The sequence below is a fragment of the Ambystoma mexicanum genome, chromosome 5p (genome assembly GCF_040938575.1).
Source record: "Ambystoma mexicanum isolate Mex_15411 chromosome 5p, UKY_AmexF1_1, whole genome shotgun sequence".
NCBI classification, from domain to species: domain Eukaryota; kingdom Metazoa; phylum Chordata; class Amphibia; order Caudata; family Ambystomatidae; genus Ambystoma; species Ambystoma mexicanum.
In genome coordinates this window covers 999,178,019-999,204,775 of record NC_090930.1, presented here as the reverse complement: position 1 = coordinate 999,204,775, position 26,757 = coordinate 999,178,019, and the positions used below count along the sequence as shown (strand labels likewise).

General features: G+C 48.1%; 1 protein-coding gene across 3 annotated transcripts in view; it reads right to left on the bottom strand.

Annotated features, from left to right (window-relative positions):
* Nucleotides 1-26,757, bottom strand: part of DSP (desmoplakin) — a 372,480-nt gene that overhangs the window by 267,782 nt on the left and 77,941 nt on the right. For all 3 annotated transcript variants that reach the window (XM_069613475.1, XM_069613476.1, XM_069613477.1), the window contains exons 3-4: nt 16,715-16,863; nt 12,604-12,772 (exon numbers count right to left, since the gene is read on the bottom strand). In XM_069613475.1, the coding sequence (XP_069469576.1) occupies nt 12,604-12,772; nt 16,715-16,863 (318 nt within the window). The remainder of the gene's footprint in view (nt 1-12,603; nt 12,773-16,714; nt 16,864-26,757) is intronic.

Here is a 26,757-nt window from a genome sequence, read left to right as displayed (position 1 = left end):
CTACAGCACCCTGTGATCCTGGCAGTCTTCCTGATGCCAGTTTATTTTCCCTTTAACGACTGGCGGATCTCGCTCATGGGCTAATGCAGGCCAGTAGTTAGCAGGGGTACTCTTGGATGGGGCATCTTTACTGGAGGTCTCTTCCTGGTCTTTTGGCTCCGAGAATACAGTAACGGTTGTTGCCCTTATATGCTTAAGGGAGTGCCAGGCCTGTCTTTCTCCTCTTGTTCCTTGGCTCTCAAGTAGGAAGTTGGATTTTTCTCCAATTTCTAATTTCCTGTGGATGCCTTCTTCCCTGATCATTGCCTGGTACATCTGTGATTCTCTGGCGGTCCCCAGGGTTCGATCATCATGTTCAAGGGACCTTAGCTTTGCTGGAGTAGTGCTGATGAGATGCCTGGATACATGTTTAAGCCCCTTCCCAGTTTATCTCTGTGAGGGACATTCTCAATGCTCCTCTTACTCTCTTTAGGGGGTGGTTGTGTCCCCCCATGGGGTTGGGCAACTCCCACTGTTAAGGACTGTCATTGCATATGGTGGATGTGCCGATCTGATCTTTGGATTTTTGATATATGTCATGAGTAAGTACTAGGATGAGGACAAGGGACATGGAGGTAATGTTCCGATTGTTCACCAGAAATAAACATAACTCCTAGTCCTACACTTCGTCGTCACAATACTGAAGTCCTCCACTCCCTCCTAGGTGGTAAGATCATCCCAGTTTCTTTGGTATGGACAGGAGGATTGTGGTCCAGGTGAAGCACTTTATACCCTGGTTTTGAGGAGGAGGGGCTATAAAGAAAAAATATAAAGCATTTTTGGGACAGGGTTTTGTCAGAAGACGGATTGCCTTCAGTTGTATTGATTTGAAGAACAGATGTCAATTTCAATCAGAAATTACCTACAATAATTAATTTACAGATGGTGGAGGCATTCCCCCAAAGGGTGCCTGTAAATAGCAGAAAGATGAGAACAAGTGGTGAGCCAGTTTATGAGAGTTTATGAACATGGGACATATACCAGGGACAAGAGAAAACCCAGAACAATGTATATATAGGAAAACAAGGAGACTTTCAAAAGGTAACAGCCACATTAAATAAGTAGCACTAGAGTAGAAGGAACAAGTTACTTACCTGTAACTTGTTCTCCAGCATGGGTCTGGCATGGATTCACATGCTCATGAATATTCCCCGTCGTCAGGCTGGGAATCCTCGGTAAAGAAAAATCAGTATCAGTTTCGTTTCTGATCTGTCTTTCGTAGTAGTAACCAATCACTGATCTCTGTGTCATAATGACCACAGCCAATGACTGCCATCTCCCTAAGCCCCGCCTCTGGCAGCCATCTTCAGATTTGGTAGCACGTGAAGTGGCAGTATGACCAAGTGAAGAGCCGCAGAGGGGTAGGCAGGAGGGTTCGCATGTGAATCCATGCCAGACCCATGCTGGAAAACAACAGTTACAGGTAAGTAACTTGTTCCTTCTCCAGCATGGGGTCTGGCATGGATTCACATGCTCATGAATAAAAGAATACATAGCAGTACACACATGCACAACCACGGGAGGTGGCAAAGGCTCAACATTAAGCATTACATTCAAAACTCAACATTAAGCAATTCTTACCTCCTCACCAGGCTCACCTTAGGCGAACAGGTTGCGCAGCACTGCTTGGCCGACCCTGGACTCCTCCCTGGAATCCCGATCGATGCAGTAGAATTTCGTGAAGGTGTGCGTCGACCTCCACGTAGCAGCCCTGCAGATGTCCAGCAAGGGCACACCAGATAGGAACGTCGTGGTAGCTGCGATCGCTCTGGTGGAATGGGCTCTCAGACGGCCAGGCAGCGGTCGGCTTGCCAACCGATGACAGTACATGATACAGCCGGAGAGCCATGTGGAAATGGAAGCCTTCGAGAGAGCCTTCCCCTGATTGACAGGTCCAAAGTTCACAAAAAGTTGTGACGTCTTCCGAAAACTCTTCGTGCGGTCCACGTAGAACTTCAGCGCTCTAGCCACATCCAGCGAGTGCAAAGTCCTTTCAGCCGGTGACGAAGGTGACAGGAAGAAAACAGGCAACACCAAGGGTTCGTTGATGTGGAAGTCCGACGGCACCTTGGGCATGAAGGAGGGGTGCGTCCTGAGCACTACCCTTGTGTCGTGAAAAGTTAAGTACGGGGGCTTGCAGGAAAGGGCCTGGATCTCTCCCACCCGTCGTGCGGAGGTGATGGCAACAAGAAACGCTGTTTTCCACGACAAGAACTTCAACGGAGCCGAGTGCAGAGGCTCGAACGGAGGTCCCATGAGCTTGGTCAGCACCACGTTGAGCTCCCACGCCGGGGCCGGAGCCTTCACCGGCGGGAACGATCTGAACAGTCCCTTCATGAATTCTTTCACCAGACGATGAGACCACAAAGACGTCCGTCCCGTGGTTCTGGTGTATCGGGAGATCGCAGCAAGATGAATCTTGATGGACGCGTGCGCCAGTCCAGCCTTGGCCAGCGTCAGTAGGTACGGCAGTACTTGGGGAGCCGTAATCTGTAGAGGGTTAATCTTCTGTGCGTGGCACCAGAAAGAGAACCTCTTCCATTTGTGTCCATAGCATTTAAGAGTTGAGGACGCCCTGGCCTTTGCAAGAACCTCTCTGCAGTCGGCCGGTATGTCGTAGCCTCCAAATTCTAACGTTGCAGGAGCCAGGCCTGCAAGTTCAGCGACTTCGGGTCGTGATGGAGGGTGGCGCCTCCTTCCCTGGAGAGAAGATCCGCGTCAACTGGCAGCTTGATTGACGGGGACGCTGACAAGTCCAGAAGGTCCGGGAACCATATCTGCCTCGGCCATGCAGGTGCGACGAGGATCATCCTGCACCGTGACCTCTTGAGCTGGTTGATGAGCCGGATAAGCAACGGCAATGGAGGGAACGCGTATAGAAACAGGCCCTCCCAGGGGAACGAGAAAGCATCGCCCATGCTCCTCGGCTGGGGAAACCTGCTGGCGAACCTCCGGCACTTGGAGCTCGTCGCCGTCGTGAACAGATCGATCTGGGGTGTGCCCCACGGTCGGAAGAGGCGGTCCACTAGATCCTGTCGTAGTTCCCACTCGTGGCACGAGCGCAGCTCTCTGCTGAGCGAGTCGGCGATGGTGTTTTTTATTCCTGCCAGATGAAACGGCACCAGAAACATCCCTTGGGCAACGGCCCAATGCCACAGATCCTGCGCCTCCTTGGACAGGGCTGGGGATCTAGTACCGCCCTGCTTCCTGATGTAGAACATGGTGGTGGTGTTGTCGGTGAAGATCCTCACCACCTTGCCCTTGAGGGACGGAAGAAAGGACCCGAGGGCCCAAAACACTGCACGGTGCTCCAGGACGTTGATATGGAGGGACTTCTCCATCGGAAGCCAAAGGCATCTCGCGTGCAGATTTTCGGTGTGCGCTGCCCACCCTTCCATGGAGGCATCCGTGGTCACTGTCTTCTGGTGGCCCGGGGTCTGGAAGTCCATCCCCGCCGTCAGATGCGCATGGGTGCCCCACCACCAGATCGCTCGTCGGAAGCTCTCGTCAAGTGTGATCCTGTCCTCGAAGCTGCCCGTCGTCTGGATTCAGCGAGCGTCCAGGAACTCCTGTAACGGGCGCATCCGAAGCCTGCACAGGCGGATGAGATAAATGCAAGAAGACATCATTCCGAGGAGGGATTTGATGGACCTCACCCTGGCCGCGTCCGCAACCAGCATCCGCTGCACCTTGCCCAAGATGGCCCTCGTCCTTTCCTCCGACGGAGAGGCCAGAAGCGCCACTGTGTCGAGTTTCGCTCCCAGAAACAGTGCGTCTTGCGCGGGCACCAGGTGGGACTTAGTTTATGGAGAATCCCAGGTCCGTGAGTAGCTGGACGGTCCTCGCCGTGTGCTCCGCGGCAAGCTCCCTTGTCTTTGCTCGGATGAGCCAGTCGTCCAGGTAGGGGTAGACGTGGATCCCCTCCAGGCGCAGTCGTGCCGCCACTGGTGCGAGGCACTTGGTGAACACCCTGGGTGCCGACCTCAATCCGAAGGGAAGGGCTCTGAACTGGTAGTGACGCCCTTGGACCACGAACCTGAGAAACTTTCGGTGTCCCTTTAGGATGGGGATATGGAAGTAAGCATCCTCCAAATCCAACAACGACAGGAAATCGCCCTCCTCCAGCTGACCCAGGACGTGCTGGAGGGTGACCATCCGGAACTTCTGTGCCTTGATGAATTTGTTCAGTCGTCGTAGGTCCAGGATGGGACGCCATCCTCCTGTCGTCTTCTTCACGAGGAAGTATCTTGAGTAAACTCCGGAGCCCCGAAGCCTCTTTGGGACGAGCTCGATGGCGCCCTTCTTGAGCATCGCCTTTACCTCCAAGAGAAGTTGAGGGACGTGATGTTCCTTCCTGGCCACGGGGGCGACGCGCGGGCACTTCTTTAGAAACTCTAGCGCGTGACCCTGGGCCAGGGCGTCCAGCACCCAACGGTCGGTGGAGATGGACTCCCACACGCTGACGAAGTTCGCCAGCCGGCCTCCCACTGGGATGCTTCGGTGGGGGCCAGACCCCACAGCCGGTTCAGTCCTGCTTCGACGAGGCTTCGCTGCCTTGTCCTCCCTGGCGACGACGGCGGGGTCCGCCCGACTTGCCTCGTCCCCTGTAGGCTTCCTGTGAAGACGAACGGGCCGCTTGACGGTAAGTGGAATATCCCCCGCCGGAACCTTTGGAGGCACCCTGCTTGCCTCCGGTGCTCCGAAAGGGCGGCCGTCGTTGCTGGAGAACACCAAGAGCCCGGGCCGTCTCCGTGTCCGTCTTGATGGCTTGTAGGGAATCGTCCACTGTTTTCCCAAACAGGTTGCTCCCGTCGAACGGCATGTCCAAGACTCTGGTCTGCACGTCCTGCCGGAAGTCCGTTGCCTTGAGCCATCCACGCCGTCTAAGGCACACGCCGTTGCCCAACTGGCGAAATCCAGTGTCAGCGATGTCCGTCGCAATCGTAATGGCGTGGTCCGACGCCACTTCTCCTTCCTGCAAGATTTCTAGGGCCTCCGCCCTCTTGTCGTCTGGTAGGAAGTCCAGCAGGGGGGCGATCTTGTACCACAACTCCCTGTCGTAGCGGGCTACGATAGCCAAGGCGTTGGCAGCCTTAATCGTCGTTGCTGCTGATGAGATGACTCTGCGTCCCATCGTGTCCAATTTCTTTCCCTCGCCGTCCGGCGGGGAGGTTGAAGTAGAGGCCGAGGCCCCCCCCCCCGCTTTCTTCCTGGCCGCCGCAGAGACGACCGAGTCCGGGGTCGGCTGTGGGCCGCGTCCGGGACCCGGTACTTCTTCTCGTACCAATCCCTTCTCGCAGGCGTTGTGGATGGGTTCTTGAGGAGGGCGAGACCCTCATCCCAGATATCGTCCAGTAGAGGTACAGCGAGGACCGTCTTCCTCTTGGTCTCGCGCCGTTGATAAAGGAAACCTTCCTTCTTCTCTTCCGGGCAGAGCTGGAAAAGCCCAGATGCCCTGGCGATCATGGCATGAAACGATCCAATCTCGTCGGGCGGGGAAGCCCGGGGAGGAGGCGACGACGGGAGATCCTCGTCGTAAGCCTCGTCGTCTGTACCCGTCGCGGCCGTGTCTGTCCCCGTATCATCTCCACGGGTCGTGGACGGGGAGGAGGGCTGAGCAGGGCGCGATGGTTGAAAAGGAGGTGGAGGATGAATCCTTATTGTCTTAGGAGGAGTGCTCCCAGAAGGGCCTCGCTCCGGGTCCCCCGTCGGGAGCGGTTCCTCCGTTGGTGGTAACAGCAATCTCGTCCTTATCTCCGAGCATAAGGACTGTATAGCCAACAAAATGGCCACCGAGTTGTCTTGCGGCACTGGTTGAGGGGATTCCGACGGGCAGTCAGGAGCCCCGTCGGCACCCTCGACGTTATCGTCGTATCCGACGTCGGGGTCCCTCCCGATGGGCTGGTCTTCTTCCACGCCAACGCTGTGGCTTAAGACTTCGATCAGCTCCTCTTCAGAGGTTGAGGCCGAATCCACGACGTCCTCCTGCCCCCCCTTTTTCTTCTCCATCGGAGGTTTCACGGGGGTCCTGTCGATGGGCATGAAAGAGGACTCCCTCCGCGGTGGCAGGGCGACTCTGGGCCCCGAGGTCACCACCACTGGTGTAGCCTCCACAGGCTGAGCCAGGGCCGCCGCGACTGTCTCGATAGAGGCCTTGGCCGGGTGGATCAAGGCTTTCACCACCTTAGGTGCGCTCACCGCCTTCTCCTTGGGGGGAGGGTCACCGCCTCGCTCCCCCTCCGCTGGGGCCTTCGAGCTCGACCGGGTTCTCTCCAGGAGCTTCGCCGGGTGCTCGGCCTTCCTCTTACCCGAGCCAGAGCGTTGGCTCGTGGTTGATGGCGCGGGGGAGGATGCGCCCTGCCTGGCACCCGTAGAGCCCGACCGTTCGGCGCTCCCGGTGCCAGCGGACTCTCGGTGCTTGGCCTTCTGTTGGGCCCCCGTCGCCGGGGCGCCCTCAAAGGTTTTAGAAGACCGCTCGGACTTCTTCTTTTTCTCACCTGACGGGCTCTTCCCTTCCAGCCAGTTGGCGAGACGCAGATGGCGGTCCTTCATGGTCCGCTCCGACATATTGCCGCAAAACGCACAGTCCTTCTCCACATGCGTCTTGTCCTCATGCAGGCAGTAGAGGCAAAGTGAGTGTTCATCCTCCTTAAAGACATTCTGAAGCTGGCATCCAGGGCAGACCCTGAACAGCTTTCCGGGCGTCGAGATTCCCTTCTCCTGGGCCATGTCCGAGATGGGCCTGAGAAACTTCTGGAGTCCTCCAAAAGCGTGGCTCGACGAAATCTTCACCCTTGAGGGGCGTAGAAAAATCCGACACGGGTCCCCGTTGATCGGATAAAGAAAAGGTGGCGCTTGAGGCTCTTTGACCGAAAAAAGAGAGAATTTTCCTAAGAAAAAGCACGAAAACGCACTAAAGCTCGAGAGCAATAGCACGAGGATCCCAACACTTGAACGTGCGGTAAAAATCTGAAGATGGCTGCCAGAGGCGGGCTTAGGGAGATGGCAGTCATTGGCTGTGGTCAGTATGACGCAGAGATCAGTGATTGGTTACTACTACGAAAGACAGATCAGAAACGAAACTGATACTGATTTTTCTTTACCGAGGATTCCCAGCCTGACAACGGGGAATATTCATGAGCATGTGAATCCATGCCAGACCCCATGCTGGAGAAATGAGAGTTCTAGTAGAGTGCTCCGTAAGAAAAGGATGGATATTCTGAATATTGACTAGGTAAATACAAGCTATAGAGGCAGTGGTAGTGAGGAATTGCTAATTTCAGAGGTTACGATCAAAGGATGACCCCAAGGTTGCAAGCCTTGGGCAAGAAAGCAACAAGGTCGGGCAGGAAGAAGATCAGAGGAGAAGGATGGCATTGGAAGCTGGGAGAAAGAGGACTTCAATTTTTGAAGACTGCAGGCTTAAGCAGCAGAGAATAATCCATTAACAAATTGCCATGAGACGGTTGGTAATCCATTCCAAGATGGCTAAGGTGAAGGATGGAAAGGATAAAAAGACTAGTGCCATCAGCAAAAAAAGCTTAGTCAAAGCTAAAGGATGAGTAATTCTTCCTATGGTATAGGTATAGAGGGTGAAGATTAGAGGGCCAAGGATTGATCTTTGTGGGCAGGAGGTCTTCCACAGAGAGGGATGGGATCAGAGTTAATTCCAGGGGATTTTAAAAGGATCATCCTTCCAGATACAGGTGACAGCAGATTGCTGAAAACCAAGGTGATGAGATTTAGGAAGCGACATGATTAGTTGACTGTGTCAAAAGTAGCAGAGAGGTCCAAAAGTATGAGTTCAGAAGAGAATTTGGAGTGGTGAGCATCAGAAAACGCTGAGACATGCAGAAGGGCAAATAAGGCAAATAAGCAGAGTGTTTACTGTGAAAGCCAGATTGAAGTGGATCTCCAAGGCCAGTTTCCTCACAGTAGACCACCCGCTCAAGGACCTTTCAATAATAGGGAAGGAGGGAAGCCTGGTGATCATTTTTAGGATGTTTAGGTCAGCTGAGGGTTTTCTTCCATAAGGGTTAGAGTTGCAGATTTGAAGGAGGAAGGGAGGAGCAAGCGGGAGAGAGAGATAAGGCTGTCACGAAGCAGAGTAGGAATGAATAATGGAGATGACCAGTAAGTAATCAAAGCATTATGTGCCAGGGTCTGGTTCTACCCAACTTCCTGTTTCAGTTTTGCTACTTCCCAGAGTTCTGTCCGAAAATGGGTATTCAGCCGCAAAGCACACTAGATTATAGACAAATACAATAAACGACAAAACATTCAAAAAGGTAAGTGAGCTACAAGGTCAATTGAAATGAAGGCAAGTGTTCGCCTTCGTGTATAAATATATAATTAGGGACTCCAACTTGACATGCCACACTTCCCCTTTGATAAACGTCGTTAGTCTTTGATCCAGTGAACCCATGTTTAATATTTACCTCTGACTTTAATCCTGCCACAGGAAGCGGCCTCAACATGCACCGTCAAACAAAGCTCAGGCAAATACTGGCATTTTGCCAAGTTGGCACAAGGAAACATCCTGTGTCTGAGCACCATAAATCGCCATGGAGATGCACCCACTAACACTCCCTTGTGATTTCCCTATCAGCAAAGAGCTGCTGATAAACCGTGCCTTGTACAAGGCCAGGGAGGAGTTCTGGGAAATTTACCATGAGTCCAGATATTCAATGCCTGCCCATCTGATAAGGATATGCACTGCTGTCATGAAGAGAACAATGCCAATGCCTTTGTGGGGCAGGGGTACCTGCTGAATTTGGCCAATTGACTCAGGAGGATAGATCAGGGGCAATGCACTCGCCTTGGAAGCAAGACGACACAGAGAAATATAGGTTCGATCCCCAGGTCCGCGCATAGAAACCTCTGGGTATCAAGCACGATATAAATAAACAATTGCAATTACTGATCTGTATTTAATGATAGGGTGGCCATGGCGACACAGGTGCTTAACGCCCAAAGCTCTGAATCTAAGTAAATTGGTCCAGCTGAATTCCCACCTGGCTGCAAGCCATTAGCAGCCCACGTACCTGCCTACTGCGTTTTTGCCACCGTAAAACTGCACGTTTGCATTTAAAACGTGCAGTTTTCACAGCCGTCGTTTTCGTAGATTTCTTTTTTTTTTTTTACATTATGTGTGTTGATTGTTGGGGGTTTGAAGCGTGGTGGTGTAGGTGTGGGTTAAATGTGGAGGTTCGGGGGACCCCCATTCAAAGAAATAATACAGACTGCAGTGAAATCTGCACATTTAAAATGCAAACGTGCAGTCACGGTGGCGAAAACACGTGCGAGCCCTTCATCCAGCCCCAGCTTTTAGCAACAAGCATGCTGGGACTGGGCAGAAGTGAACCTGATGACATGGGGCCAGTTGGACCTCTCTAGTTTGAGCAACATGGAGATGTGCAATATTTTATTTATTTTAAGGTCACAGCAATATGGCCACATAGAGGAGAAGGACACATGGGCCTGCTCTGCGGATCAGCACCTGGAGGGGTTGCCTGAAAGGAGAACCTATTCTGTCACTGCAGTTTTAGAAGACGCAGCCGAGGAATGACAAATGGATGCCACTGCCAGACTATGCATAGCACGTGAATCTGAGCAAATTCACGTGCCCCAGAAAGGCATTCGTCTCACTGAATCATTGCACGCAAATTAAGAAGCTCGATTTCCCAGAACACGTTTCACAACCGCTTGTCTTTCCACTGCATCACCTGCACTGCTCTTTTCGGGTCCACTGCTGGTATGATGAGATTACCAAGCACTGTCGGGTCTAGAGAATGTTTACAAAACCCTTATTAGCGGGCGGTTTAGTTGTCATTTTTATAAGGGCCCCACGCTTGGGAATTCTATTAGAGCAGATATTGTGATGATAATTAGTTAATATGATTTAAAGGGAGTGCCAGTCGGCGTGCTGGCATCAAGGGCATACAGAATATTGGATGTAGCTGGAGTAGGCAGTGGTCACGTATAGAGCAGAACTAATGGCGAGGGGCTTGGGGAAAAGTCATCTATGCCAACAAAGGACCATTTCCAAGGGAGTCTGCTGCTGGGATCTCAACAAATATTTTTACAGTGCTGCATACGGCACAAAAATATATGTCAGCCAATTAGGAGGCCGGACATTTCTATACGCACTAATTGGCTGAAAGGGTACACTTTCATTCAGAGTGCACACACATTTTGCTTCCTAATGGTGAATATTTTGATTATCACCCATGAAAAATAAAACTAACAACATTTTTGCCTACCCGAATATACTGGAGGCAAACATGGACATTTGGTAATACGTTTAGAACAGCCGAGGATCAGATCCGTCTTCATATCTGCAATTCCTTTCCACAGTTCACACATCTTGAATTCCACCCATCACATTTATGCTACGGAAGAAAGGACAGAGTGTTTTTAGAGCTACTTCTCCAACCTATGCACAGGGTCAGTGAGACAATAGAGGCCAAAGACTAAAGCTGGACTCTGTTTGATTTCTTTGAACAGGGATCATTGCTCTGGGATACACGGAATTCGACGCACCAGGTAAAGTACATCCAGTGCTACCAAATCAGAATCGTTGGCTGGCAGGTGCTATCAAATAAACTTACCTGCACACTAAAGGTATAAGAGCATTGAAGAGTTGGAGAAGAAGGTCATCAGGCTGGAGACCACGGGCCAGGGCAACAAGCAAGGCATTTGAAAATGGCGCATGCAGTAGGCTGAAAGTGGTTTGGGTAAGAGTGAGAGCAGGTAGTATTAGGTGGAACGCAGAAACCACGCCCATAATATAAATCAATGTGCAGCTAACTTCACACAGCTACAGTCTACACCGACACGAGAGAAAACTGACGAGACACGACGACAAACGTAAAGGGATCATGCCAATGTGAGAAGTAGGACTGACAAACCGGGTGCAACAGAAACATGTTGGGACAAGATCCACAGCGGACGTGTTAGCGTAGATGCATTTGCCCCCCAATTAACCAAGCTGGAAAGACCTGGAGATGCTGAGGAATTGACCATCATAACCATCGACATCCCAAGGACTTGACCACACAAGAGATGGGGACGGAAATTAAGTTCGTTAAAAGAACAAGGGTGGAAGTATCTGGGCCGAAAAGACAGGCTTTTCAAAGTTGAGGATTCCATTGGAAACCTGCATTTACTACTTTAGAAATATAATCTACTCGCCATAATAAATTAGGAAGTGCAGTTAGAATAGGGCCACAAATTGGTATAATAGGCAAATACCCACCCATACAGTCAACCTGAAGTTACTGAGTACAACCCCAAGAAGGTAATTGGACTCATGGATGCCCGAGGGGCAACTATTTAGGCAGTGTTTACAGTAAAGAAAGGCTGAACCTAACTTGAGAACTAGTAACAAACAAGGAGTAAATAATACACGCCCTGGAATGTGGACAGCATTCGACGACAGCTGCCATAACCAGATCACATTTGGAACAGGAATACAGACTGAAAACGAGCAGATCAGACAAAATCTTTACTGAAATCAAACATAGAAGACATGTACCCACATTTCCTAAAGAAGAATGGGAACAGAAATGGGTGGTTTCAAAATTAGGAAACAAGAAGGCAATTTTACCACAAAATTACAAGGAAAAAACGTTTAAAAAAATAAAATAAAAATTCGAAAAATGTATGTTTTGGTCTCTTGATTTACCCAGACATGCTAGCACTACACGATTCAGTGAGAACAGCCTCTAAATTCATGAGGTTGGGAATCTAAAGAGCTCCACACGGCACACTTCGATGAGCAAAGAACTGTGGATAGCCAAGGAGGGCAAAACGGAACTGACGTTGGGGCAAGAAAATCTTCATGCTTTTCCCGGCTCCCTTTATTTCATAAATGAATCTCCTTTGAAATCTCAAACCATTTTAAGAGGCGATATGTAAAGTTAGAGAAAACATGGTCCTCCTTCAAGGTATTAAGCATTGCTGGGCGCTGCTCATATCTGGGTTCACAATGAGCCACGCATGGTATTAGACCGATTTCAATTCAATGAAAATGTGTTTAGTGCCCTACGACTGATGAAACCTTTGGCTGCTCAGATGTTTGGGCGACATCTCCCATCAGTCCATGCCAGCATACTCCATGACAAGGCATCATGGGAGCCGTAGTGTGCAACCTCTCAAGAGCTGCAAGGTTGCAGACCTCTGCTCTAGTAAGTTCAATATCGGTTTCAGCAAAGAGAATGGAACCCATTGTTAGGAAAGAAATGTCACAGCATCTGACCACACAACAAGTAGGAATTCCCATGAAAAGTCTTACCAAAACCAATCCGCTACCTTTCCTTGCAATATCAAGGAACAAGAAAGGCATTGTATGTATGTCTGGCCAATGCGCCAGATTAAATAACAAATGGTCAAGCGATACACTTTAGAAAGTATTATTTAGGGGCACAGGATTTTAATGGGGTAGTTCTGAGGTGCAGTTTCACAAAGCTCTGATCAGGATCCACTTCTGCTAGTACCAAAGGATAGCACCGTAAGAAAGGGCGCGCAACCACAGATGATTGGAGGCAAGGTGCCTGGTCTTACCTTTTGCTGTCGGATATGACTCAAGGTCTCGGTGGTGATGCGCTTGGTGTATTCGTCCCACCCAGAGCCGCTCTGAGAGGAGAACCCACCACCCTTGGAGCCCTTCCGTCCACGCGGGGCCTGGATCGCTTTGTGGAGGGCGCGCATTTGATCCTGCAGTTGCATATGCCTGAAAAAGAAAGTGCACATTGGTAAACACAGGAGCCGCCGGTCTGTGTGTGCTTCAACACGTATGGGGAACAGGGATAGATGCGGGCTAAAGGCAAGTGGACCCACATCTCTCCAGGGGGGGACTGGCCTATAGGGGACTATGAAGATTTCCCGGTAGGCCTCTGCACCCTGGGCCTCTTGTGTGGCAATATATTTTATTTCCAAATGTTCTCATAGGAAAAGGGTTGGGCTTGCTGAAAATATGTAATATGGGGCCACTTTGAAGATTTCTTCCAGGGTCTCTTGATTCCCAGTCCACCCCTGTCTGCAACAGCTGATTTTAGAACATAAAGGACCATCAGCGCAACACAAACCCATCAGAAACATTTTAAAGCAAAGTCATTTGTTTTCTCAGGGAACTTTAACTAGAAATGGTGAGGAAGAGCACAATTACTCGCACCCCCTCCCCCAAATGGATGTTCAACATGATCCATACTTGGGCACATTGCTTTTAAAAGGTTCTCGGTCAGCAAGCAAGCAAGCAAGCAAGCATGGTGTTAATTATGCCGGGCAATCTCCCAGGTACACTCCCCTGTACAGAGTCGAGAGGAAATGGAGCGTCATTAGAATATGTGTGGTTGCCATCCGCACTGGAGGCTATCATTGATAACGTGATCACACACAGATGAAGAATTACATAGAGTGATCCTGGCAGATGCAGCTGAAAATGCATTATGTGCACAAGTATGTTTACATCACAATTTACTGAGCAATAACTTCGTAGGGTACATTTTTGGTAATGAGGGAACATTTCTTTTTGTATTCATCGAATAGAAAAAGGACTGATTTGGCAAGATCACAGAGCAGTCTTTCTAAATCAAACTGTTTTGCCCATGCTGCACACGAGTGTGTGCAGGGGCGGGCAGGAGAGGGAAGGCCTCGTAGCAAGGTAAGTGTATCTAGGTTGTGTATGTGTGTGTGTGTCATGGTGTGTGTGTGTGCATTGAAGCGTGTCTACGCAGGAGAGGAGGGCGCATGTTTGTGGTGGGGAAGGGAGGGGCCGAGGGGTAAATGTGTGCTCGCAGGAATATGTTGAAGAGGAGGAGAAATGTGTTGGGCTGTGAAAGGGGGAGGGGGCGATTAAGGGGGGTAAAACATCCTTATTTTCAAGGAATTCAATGGCAGAGGGTGGGATCGTCTTCCCGGGAGGTGGGGGGTGATCAGAATCTCATATTTCTACATTTTAAAGGCCACACAAAATTGTCTGGGAAAAAAATAAATCAGTATTTTTAATGTTCGGCCTTTAAAATGCAGAAATATCACATAGAACCATATTTATTATTTAATTCGTCTCTGGACTATGATGTGAAGGACCCCATTTCACATTCCCCATAAAAGGTCTTCTTTCCAAAGAAACATAAAACTTGGTACCCCTTAAAGTGCGCCTAGGTGAGGACCGAAAGCAGATTGTTCTGGCAGGAAAGAGATCCTGGTTTTTAAGCTTGGACGCGCGATTCTTGGTTATGCCTCTGGACATTGCACATTGGTGGGAGGACACAGAGCAGCAATCCTGCTTTGGCATTTCAAGCCCTTCAACACATTTCATCTTATCCGTTGCGTGAAGCTACACTCCCGCCATGCCGGAACTTAGACGGTGGGCAGGCGTGCCCCCTGATCTTCAAGAAGATCTTAGCAGGACTTCGGCAAAATAAAAGTATTGCATCCATGTAGTTGGGTCAGGGATGTAGGGACATGCTATATTTAAATAATGTAAGACGCTCGATTTTCCATTTAGGGGTCTGCTTTATTTAGGCAACCTCATTGCGTTCTACTATGATTAAAAAAAAAAGTTTCCCCTGAAGTGTAGCTTTATTAAAAATCATCCGATAAATGGTAAACTCAGTAGGATTCGCCTTTCAGAAACTCAGGGTACATACAGACCCTAGATTCTGAAATAAAAACGTTCTCATTTGTACTAGGCAGTGGAAGGTAAAACAACACTATTAGCAAGAAAGAAGACAAATTATTGGTGAATCCCAAATTGACACCCGAATGCACAAAATAAGAGAATGTATTTGGACCATCAATGACGAGAGTCTTCTGGATATCCATAGAGAACGTTTGAAAAAATGAAGCTCTTCCAAAAGGGGTTATACTTTCCTCTTCCACCAACAGAAGCACGTACTTTCATTAATAAGTATAGTATTTGCCGTAAATAAGCCAGTATGCAGAGGCCTGGCATCACTCGCTGGCCTATGGGCAGCCACCGCCAGTGACCAATTACAAGTCACATTGTAGGCTTCCCCTAAAGTCACGTGAGGTTTGTTTGCTTTTGTGGCCTGAACGGTCACCAATGTACATCCCGAGTTCTCATCGGCATTGCCTGGAAACCTCTGCTCGAGGAAAAACCAATAGTGAACAAGATGGATGCCAGAGGAAAATATAGAATTGGATATTCAGATGTGCTAAAAGTCCTGTAGAGGTGCAAAACGTGAAGTGCGCGTCAACTAATGTGCACAAGAGTTTTTATTTAAACTTAACTTGACCAACAGCTTGAAATAAATGTAATTTAATGATGTACTTGTTAGGAACCTTAACCTCCAGTCAGCCCCGCCCTTTCTAATGGGAAAACGAGTGACACCCAAGAGAGGCAGCCCAGAGAGGGACCCAGGGACACAAAGGGCCAGCCCATCACAACCCTGCACAAACGTGCAGCAACATCCTTGGGAGATCTCCCAGCAGGTTCCGTGGTGCCAGAGGGTTCTCCTGATGGCGACCTCCCGGACATCAAGATGGTGGACTACAGGACAGTAGTCCGGCAAGTTTCCCCCGAGTCGAAAACGGAAGTCAGGACGACTCCTTTCGGGCCATACAGTACAAAGGCACAGGAATACATGGAAGGCAGCGTCTTCACAACAGTGTTTCTTTCCCCCCAGACCAACTGCATGTCAAGATTCAAGCATTTCCTACTAAGGGCCAGTCAGAAAGACCCTCAGGAGTGCATTTCATTTTATTTTGCAGTAATTTGGATACTGTATAACTTGCAAGGGTATCAGAGCAGATGGGAGTGGAGGAGTGCTGATACAAGTGCTGGAATAAGTCCTTGCCATCCCTTGTCTAGGTTACCTTGCAGTCTGTACACAATTGTTAAGGAAACGAATCTTTTGTGTAATATTTCTTCTGCTCAATGTCTGTTAACCCCTTCTGATCTTTATATTGCTTAGTAACTTGCTGTTCCCTTATACAGCCTGGTGTCATACCTCGTTACTGTGAGTCGACAGGAGGAGGGAAGCTCCCCGACCACATCACAGCTACAAACCCCATCATAGGCAAACCAACCAGGGTCAGCCAGTCACCACCGCTTGTAAACCATGGCAAGGGTTACTGACAGCCGTGGTGGTTTTAGCCATGTTCATCGGACGCAGACCTCCCCTGCTGACATCCGGACAGGTACTGGCAGAACTGCGGACCTTGAGCATATTTTTTGGAAGTGAACGAGGTAGAGTAGAAGGACAGGCTGCTCCAAAAACAGAGAAAGTGGACTGTGGCTGGGTCTGGATAAGTGCAGCAAAGAATGCACACAAGCAGTGAGGCAGAGCTAGTGTGCAGCAATATTAGCCGTCTCGGTAAGAAACAATACAAGAAAGGCGCTTCAATTTGTTTTGTACTCCAAAGGAATAAGTTAGGGCTTGAAATGGCCCCACAAGTATGGCCTGGTGTGTGTTATTATAGACAACCTGAGCTTACAATCAAGGGGAACAAGATCAGATCCCTTTAATTCCTAATTCCTAGTAACAAAATTGGGATCCCACCTGGTGGGAACGAGACGCAACATGCTAACCTAGCACGGCAACTCACTTGCATTGTTCTGGAATACTTTGACTGAGTAACGCCTCCACGCCCATCATTGGGCCTGCTTGGGGACTAAGGATATACAACTACTGGAGCCCAGATACATTACCTTCTCTGATACTGGTCACAAGGCTGCCCCATCTGCTTCATTTCTGCAATAAGTCCCCCGATGATTTCAATGTTCTCCCCCGCCAGCAACATGCACTCATTCAGCTCCTGGTTTCTCATCAGCTGTGACCCATCACCATAATGCAGCTCCTGCAAGGGGAATAAGCAGAAACTGAAGGCCAGAACACAAGCGGAGCACACACTTCAGATGTTTCATATGAAAATTAGGAAAGCCAACCATTCACTTATGAAGGATCCCATCCAGGTCTCCCTAAAAACAAGAGTGTTTCTGTGGTTGGGTTGCTATTGTCACGATCACCACACATTTCCCAGGAAACGGAGTCAAATTCTGAACACGTGGACTAAGACATATTTCTTTTAGTAGGGTTACCAAATGCACACATACTTTCACAATGAGCTACCAATCTCTCCTGGAATTCAATCTTAAAACATGGCCTGTTTTCCATTCTTGTACTTCTATGTGCTCCATGTGGTGTCATCAGGAGTGCCAAGTCAAAAGATGGTCTCCAGTGCGGTCATGGATAGAACTATCTGCACAGCCCACGATTTGGGGTAGTAGACAGGGATCTGGAGCCATTCCTCAGACTACCACTGGAGCCAAGTATCCGAAGACTGCAGAGGCACACCTGAGAATTTCTGCGGGAAAAAATCATTGGCCAATCCCTCCATTGCAAGGCAACAATCTATTCTTAAATCAACAGGCGAGCCTCTTCCACAGTACCTCCCTCCTTTGAACTGGCGGGACTAACCAGTTCAGAGTCAATAATCACGAAGGTCATTATTACTGGAGCATGGTCCTGTGTCTAGACCACAGCATCCAAGGTGAGGACACCCCCCCCCTCTTGCTGGGATCTCATGCAGTCTGGTGCTGTGTATCGTGCAGGACATCCTCATAGTGAACCAGGGATCTGGCTGCTCTTCTGTCATCTGCCAAAAAGAGGAGCCCTGCTGGAGTCGGAGTCCTGAGGTCCTTCATCCTTTTGCCCATCAGCTCTGTGCTGCGTCACTTCAGCTGCTCATCCTACCCGAGGTGTTATGTGGGTCATCCAAAGTCCACTCTGCCCCCGTTAACCCTAGTCCTTAAACATCAGAACCAATGATGAGCAGTTTTCCCCAATGGCCCTGACTTACTGGATGTCATTGTTCATCTTGACAAGGGTTTGAGGACCTGGGACACCCTCTTGTTCCCCTGTTGCCCATCCATTCTAACAGCCTGCAGCTACCTGGGTGCGGCCTTTGGTGGTGGAATCCGAGTCTGGGCATCCTGTCTGGAATCCCATTGGATGACTGCAATAGGTAGCTGCACCATCCTTTACTTTATTAGCTTTAATTCGACAAAAAAAGTCATAAAAGCAATACACAGGTAACAAACCACAAATGCAACAACATCATAATCACTTCACTCATAAATCACTTCCAATCAGAAAACAAATTCATCATTTTACCAGAGAAAGCAAATAAAAGCAGGATCAACATTTTACCAGAAATGACAGCTAATGAAAGTGGGTTCCCTACCCCAAGGCATTATTCTACTACCATAGCCTTTCTTATATGTATTTTTCATGCCCAACTCCAGTAACTAGTAGCAAGGACAGCCTCTACATCTGCAGTGTCCAGGCACATTGCCATGGCATCACCTAATGACCTTCAGGCGCAACTTAAAAACAAAGGTTTCAGAGAGCGCTTCCTCAAGGGGTTAGTGGCCGGACAGAGGACCAAGTAATGTTGAACAGTCTCCTCGGGCTCGCCGCAAAGAATACATGATTTCGAAATGGCGTTGTTCCATCTGTGCTGAAATACGGCAATTGGCAGAATTCCAATACAGAACTTTAGGTATAGAGCCCTTTCCCACCCAAGGGAGACGTAATCCTGGTACTCTTCGTAACCCACCCGTTTCTTAATTGTAAGATATCGGGCCAGCTGCACCATCTCCCAAAAAGGGAATCCTGAATTTGTTACGATATGAAAGGTCTAGAATACCTAGCACCAAATCCCATTGCTTCATATGGGAGAATGGGACCAACTGTGTGACCAAGTAGCCAACTCCCAATTACTTACCTTTAACTCTGGTGAACTCTGTTCTTGTGCTAGAGTTTGGACTTATTATTGGGCGTTTCCTTATGACATTATAGGGCATAGCCTATATTGTCTAACACTCCCCAATTTAGGTTACTGTTACAGTGTAGCTATTGAAACTGTGTGAATTCCTAAGTGTGGGGTGTGACCCATGTTTTACACCAAACTGATTGTACACGTGTACCTACTTTTTTTGTACCTTTTAGTACGCTTGACCCTATGCATGTGTGTGGCTAAATAGAGTAGGTTTTGTACTTGCCTGCGAGGACAGGCTACTGCTGGCAAGTTCCTGTTTATTTTAATTTTACCTTAGACGAAGCCCCTGAAATCCTTAGTCCTAGGACTTACTGTTCAGCCGTCTTTACCATGTGAGACTTTGGTTAGACTTGTGTGTGAAAACCTTTGCAGGTCCATTTCGTTTGGCTTCTGTGACAAATCCCTGGATGTCGTTACGTCTGCCCCGAGGGGAACCCCTTTCCATGACGCCAGGGAGGTGAGGCTGCTACCCGATAGTCCCCTGGGGGTAGGACACAGCAGAAGGATCCCAGTGCGAAGGACTCCCCCTCTAGGGATAAGGATGAACATCTAGGGTACAGCCCTTCCAACAACCCCACACCTTCACATACTCTAACCCCTCTTTCCTCGGATGACCCTTCTGAAGACAGTAGACCCATATACTGTTATAAAGTAGAGTCTCAATAGACTTGGAAATACTATGACGAGGAAAAATGTGGTAAACATGAAGATCACCTTTTATCAAAGTACTAGTACGGGTGGCGCCGCACCAGTATGAAGAACAGGACATTAAAAGGAATGAAGGACTTATACAATCAGCCAAATTGGAGCTGGCTACATTATATGAAAACTAAACTGACAATGGACAAAGCAATCTGTTGACTCCAGCTGGAATAGGCAACGGCTGTGGAAACTCTTAGGTGCAGCCACTGCAACGTTTCTTCACGGGCGCTGTAGGAGCAGTCCAAACGTCAGCCAGAATGCAGACTGGAAGTTGAGCTGCACAAAAAGGTCCCATGCTGCTGTTACAGTCACGGGGAGAAACCTGAAAAAGATGAACCACAGAAGGGGAGGTCAAATGGCAGTCGCAAGCGTGAAGAGAACCGCTGAGAGGCCACGCCTTGCAGAGGGAAACTGCGCTGCCATCGCAGATGCGGAAAGAAGCCAAGCAGGGAAGCAAACTCCTGTCCCTGAAAGTATTGGTCCCATACCGAGATCCCTGCGAAGGTACCGGGAGGTACGAGGGACCCAGAGAGGACTTGGGTTTAGCAGCAGGGAAGCAGGCAATAACAGATACTTCTTGGCCCAACAGACTGGATACCCATATTGGCCCATGTATGCATCAGACCTGCATGAAAGCTCCTCTTCCTTGTGTCAGTGGATGGGCAGACCCCAAGGAGCTCCAGAGAATGCTCAAAGACCCCTACCCAAGAAGGACAAGAGAAAAAAGGTTCAGGGACCCTAACCAGGAACGTAAAAGGATCTTCCTCGTGGAAGTACTTGGCAGGTTAGTGAACTAGGTCCGCCACGTCAAAGAAGAAGAATCTGGGTCTGTGGCCCAACCGTAGTTGGAACTTTATTCCATTTATAAATAGAGAAGACACTAGAATATCCAGGGGAAGGGAGTCATTCCCCCTGGTGAGAACTATAGAAATTCCCGAAGTGAACTGTGATCACAAACCCAGGAGAAGGGAGCCATTCCCCATGGCCACAAACAGTTGAGCTTTATTTGCTTTAATTCTAAGTGTACGGTACAGTACAAGGGACTTTGACACAGGACGGTGGACACTTAAGGTAAACCGATATTCTGACAGATCCTTTTTAGTCTTCAGATGAGGCTGGGAAACCCCATCATAGAAATAGGGACAGATGGGCCCTTCTCTTTCTTTGCTAAAAGAATAAAAGTCTTTGCCAACCATCATGCCACCTTTGTGTCAGTCTTCTTCTTCTGCACCCTTACACTTCACTTCCCAGAAACCCCTCTCCCCCACCTAACAGTATATATAAACCTATACTGAAACACCCATCAATCCTCCATTTTAAAATGTTTCAATTCTCCCAGGGCTGAGACCCACTACTGATGTAGGATTTTGGGATGCTATTCTAGTGGAACATACACTGTTTTTCATACAGGGACCTAAACAAACTCATTTGGTAACAGAGTGGAGCAGTACATTTTACACTTCAGTGATCAGGGGTTTGGTGAAATGTACAATTAACAACTCTAAAGATTGAGTCGGATTAGAATGTCTATGCAGATATATTGTAGTGGTCATTTCTATAGCGCCTTTTCCCATTTGTTTGGCGTCAAAGTGCTTTGTGGTAGAACGCCCTCGGGGATGGAAGTCCGGGTATGGAAACATTCTCAGAAAGGCTTAAAGTGTGTGTGTGCATTTGGCCAAGGTTAGGAATTAGGTGGACTGGGTAGGCTCCAGTAAGCAACTCAAGAGGTCAGGCGTGTGGATTTGTGAGAGAGGACAGACCGAGGGCTTGGGCAGGAGACTGGATATGTGACCAATGGACAGAATATGTATATACAAATATACAATGTATTAGCACCCAGGGCTGGGGGTGCAGTCAATCGGGTTCCTCATACCGTGGGATTATATTCTAGTTCTCAGCCTGTGCTCCATGAAACTCGATGGGTGCTTCGCCCACCACGCACCGCAATGTTCTCCCCCACCCTTCCCATCCTTTTTTAAACTAATCCCCCCATACCCATCCCCTCTTACATGATTGTGGCGGTGGATGCGCCCACCGCTTTCCTCAATCTCGCTTTGCCGGTCGCCATGGAAATGGAAGAGGGTCTTTGTATAGCGCCCCACCTTCCACATCCACGGCAGCCATCTTGTCACAGTATTTTAATTCATTGAACGGGATGCCACTTGTGTCCGGAATTTAAATTTCTTTTTTTTTTTTTTTTTTAACAACATCTCGGGTTATCACTTTGCTATCCCAAGGTGCTAACAGCATTAACTACCTGTATACCCGGTACACAACTGGATTAAGTTCAAGATACAAATAAAGCAGGGAAACGCCAGTTTTACAGAGGCACACCAAGGCTTCCAGCCCCAAGTCTAGACTGGGTCTATAGACAGAGGCAATCCGTTCCTCAGAGGATGCAGGTAAGTAGCATACCCAGGAACTCTTCCAAACTCCATGAGGGGAGGGCAGCAGAGCAGGACCCCAGACTGGTTGTGACCATCAGTCCAAAGCAGGGAGGCACCTCTTCCCAGACTGTTGTCGATGAGAAGGCAGAGTGTCACTATGTATTGGCTGGCTTGGCCAATTCTGGTTCCAGCAGTCTTTAGATATCCCTCTGTACATCCATCAGCAATGGATACTTGGCTCCAGTGGTCAACCTCTCAAATGGCTTCAGATCCTCAGTTTAGAACCAGAAATCCTACGATTGGAGATGCCAGAACAACCAGCACCCCCAGCAACTGTCCAGCAAGAGTGATCTCGCTTTGGCTGGAAGTTGTAACGAGTCATACAGCCATAGTATCCATTTTCTACCAACTCAAACATACGCTGGAGCTTCCGCAGGCTTCTTGCAAGTCCACACAATTGCATGACCATATACAGTGAATTCCTACTTGTGAACTGAAGAAGACTGCCAACAAAGGCCATACCATCCAAGAACAGGGCTTAAATAATGATAAGTAGCAGGTTTGAGTATATGGTCAAAAGACACCACCAGTCAAAAGAAATGCATACATAATGGTCACACTGCCACCATCCTGTTTAGGATACATATAAACAAAGTTGGTTACAGAGAAGGAGACACACTGTAGCCCTGCAGTAATCCACTTAAGGTGGGAAGTACTGCTGTGCAGCACACAAGGAGCAAGAAGAGGGAGAGCAGTGCTCCCTGTACTGGCATCGGCAGAGGCTAGCCAGTTCACCCCAAACAATGAGAGTTGAGCAGGCGGTATTACCTAAATTGACCTTTTACAATTGACCTTTTTGTCCTAATTGACCCAATTATAATGGTCCTAATTGATCTTCTGCTCAAATGACCTTTATATATTATTTTAGTTATTTTATATGTATTGGGTTGGTTTTGGATTATAAATAATATGAGGGGATTGGTTGGGGTTTGCGGGGGGGAGGGGGGTTTCTCCCTGCATATATGTTCTAATTGATCTTTTAAATTAGGTCAATTCTCCCGAGGTCAATTGTGAAAAGGTCAATTAGTATACATCCGAGCAGGCCACTGAGGCTAAATCAGACCTCACTCACCCCAGAAATCAATGGGGGCCCATATCAGAAGGCAGATATTCTCATGGTTCAATTGAAGTTAATAGGGAAAGGTACAACAAGAAAACGGTTTCCTACCAGCAAAACAGGTAGCCTTCCAGTTCCAGTGCTAGGCCACTTCTAAAGGTGTTATAGAGCCCAGGTCATAGCACCAATCATTGAGGTTGTAACCTTTTGTCAAGAGACAAAAATCCACATTCTCAGCTATTAGGCCGCCAGTTCACACGACTACCCATCCAAAAAGCTCCTCAACTTGATTAAGAGTCATCAGTGTTGAATGGCGTCCATGGATAAAGTGAAATCGAATTGATGATTCTGCCTGAAGCACATCTTTTTACTTTAGGGATTGAAATTGGTAGGAGCGGTTGAGCCCCAGCTTGTAGCCTAGTACCGCCTGGTTAGCTTAACACCAACAGATACCAGGGCTGCTTCTGCCTCCCTGGCCAACTTGCACCTAATAAACATACCTATGCGTAATTAACTGTGTGTTTGGTAATGTGTATTTTTTTTAATTTTTTTTTATTTTATTGGTTTACAAACAAACCTTTAAAATATCACACAACACAAGACAAAACGTAGGCAAATCCATCCCCACACTGTATTAAAGATCATTAAGACACATCAAAAAGACATGTACGTAACAGGTCTTTCCCGTGATGCCATTAGCAGGTGTTTAGCGCGCAGCATGGCTTTACCATACTGATAATGACAGCCCGGGCTACCACGAAAGTCCAGGTCGTGAGGGGGCAGAAGGCTCCAGTAAAGGGCATAAAGGGGGCGGGAAGAAACAGTCGTGGCATGCAGGAAGGAAACAGGAGAAAAAAAGGTGAGCGGGGCAGATGCAATGACATAGGGTTAAAAGCAGACCCCCAATTCAGAAGAGGGTCATCGCATGCGTGAAGCAGGGGGTTAATAGGTGGGAGGCCCCTTCAAGGATATACAGGCAGTGCCAGGACTTTAATGCTTCTTTCAATGGTAGTCAAATGGTTCAAGCAAAATGGGTGCCATATAAAACTGACAAAAATGTATAGCCTGCCTTTGTGGTGAGAGGAAGTTTTTGGCATGCTGTGTTCTATCTGATAGTATTCTGGGGGTAACTCCTGCTTACTGGGGGATGAGGCCCAAAAACAATAATAAATAAGTTCTAGATTTATATCAGCAGACTGCACACAGATGTCAGAAACGGACGCTCAGCGCGTTGTGCCATCTGACCGGCCATTTTTCCTGGTGCTGCTTTTAGACCCTGCATATCAAACATTTTGTTTTATTCTCTGTACTCAACACTTTCTTTTAATGAGGTGCATGTCGTAGGACTCCTCTGTGAAGTCATGGCCTGATGGTTCCTCTTAGTCAGTCTTTAAAAGGTACTGGATTAACCTTTCCTTGACAAGTGAATCGATTCACATCGTATTAACTGGCATGTCATTTTCAATTTAAATCACATTTTATAGCCGCGGAAAAAAATACAGTACATAAAATGCACCATACATTTTGTTCAATAAATAAAATTTTAAAAAAAAATCACGAAATACATGCCGCATGAAAGGACCAGGCAACAAAAAAACTGCATCCAACGTGGACATTTGCCCGACCCATAAGAAGTGCTGAATTTGATGGAGACCAAAATAAAAAAAATCGTCCCCTCTGCACACTCTTTGGCAATTTCAGTGCTGTGGAGCAGTAACTAAAACAGCACTGGAAACACAGCTCAAGTCTCCTGGAAGCAGTACATTCCAGGCTTCCGCGCAAAGTCTAGCAAGTGACGACCCGTCCCCTCCCCGCAACGTGGACATTAATCCAGTTGCATTCCACAAGAGAATAGAATAAGTAGTACTACATTAATTCCCCCATGCTCGGCTCCTTTTCAACATTCTTGCCCCATGTTATCCCCCTGGGTTCAACATTCTGCCACTACGATATCGCCACTTGCTTCACCATTATTCCCCCAAGCTATCCCCCTTGCTTCAACATTGGTCCCCCATGCTATTCCCCCTGGCTTCAACATTCTTCCCCCCCCCATGTTATCCCCTCGGCTTGAACATTCTCCCCTAATGCTATCCCCACTTGCTTCAACATTCTTCCCCCATGTTATCCCCCTGGCTTCAACATTCTGCCGCTATGCTATCCCCACGTGCTTCAACTTTCTTATCCTGCCATCTCCTACCCAGTGCCCAGCTTTTATTTTTTGATTGCTTCTTAGCTACCCTTCATTGGGAGGTATCTTTGGGGACCCCCAATAAATAGGTATTCTCGGTCACTAAAACTCAGTCCTTTTAAGGCAACCAAAGCCTTAATATATATATATATATATATATATATATATATATATATATATATATATATATATATATATATATATATATATATATATATATATATATTTTTTTTTTTTTTTTTTTTTTAAACAATACTTCTTGGTCTCACCAGACAGAGGGTGGGTCAGTTGCAGGGGTGTCCCCCCTCCCCACCAACTTTCAACCTACATTATTCTCAAGTGCTGATACTGAAGGAGGGTGCTAGACCATCACCCCCAGCCCTCCAGCTGCTTTCCTTTCTCTAGAAACCAAATGAATAGAGTGTATGAACGGTGGGAAAAAATGCCCTTAATCCTTTCCCCCTTATTCTTATTTTGCAGCCTACATACATTTACCATCCCTCCTCTTACCGGCTACCAAACATTCTATCCTTATAATCTAGAAACATGGAGTATCCTCACAGCTTGAGTCCGCAACCTGCGGCTCGCCAAATGTTTTTGACTACGAATCCCACAATCCCTTTCCACAGACCATACTGGCTGGGGTGATGAGGACTCGTAGTCCAAAATATCTGAAGCGCACAAGCTTGCAAACCCCTGCCTTATGGGCAACTACTGTGCATCTCACCTCAGTACGAAGAGAACGGTCAGAAGCTACCTCGGAATGCAGCCTTAAACCTGGGTTTATATCTCACCCTCTATCCACAAGCAGAGTAGACACACGGTGCATTTGCACTCCTTTGCCATGACCAGTACATATATTGCTGTTCGGTCCAACTCTTCTGTTGACACAGATGCTCCAAAAGGGAAATCCGTGTAACCACTCAAAGCAAAGGAAGATAGCCCGGAAATAGCTCAGTGGCAACATGCTCGCCTTGGAAACAAGACTACATGAAGCAACACAGGTTCGATCCCTGGGCCTGCGCTTAAAAACTATTAAGCGTGTTATAAATACGCAACTAAGAGACATATTCTTGTAACAGCGCCGCGATGCCCACGGGCTGTGTAAGCGCTTTAAAAGCAAATAAATACACAGATTCTTCTGTTATTAACATGCTACAATCAGACTTCATTTCCTGGAATTTGGTTTCCCCAAGTGGCCTTGGGAAGTAAATGTAACACTTCCAAGAATGCCGCTCTGCAACCGAAGTTTAGTTTTCACACACAATTTTATACGGACAAGTCTCAGAACAGCATCCAGTGTCCAAGGCTTCCAAAAACACCCTGCAAAGGCCTTGACGTACACATGACGGAGCAGAGCTGGCAACCTTGCAGTGTCACACACTGTTATCTGGCGCGTCTAGTTGTGAAAGGTCATCAGAGCATGACTGCGTCCCGCTTAATAGCATTACACATAAAATGAGATGTGCAGCAAAAACACCAAGCTGGCGACTCTGCAAGCTTTGTTCTTGTCGCCG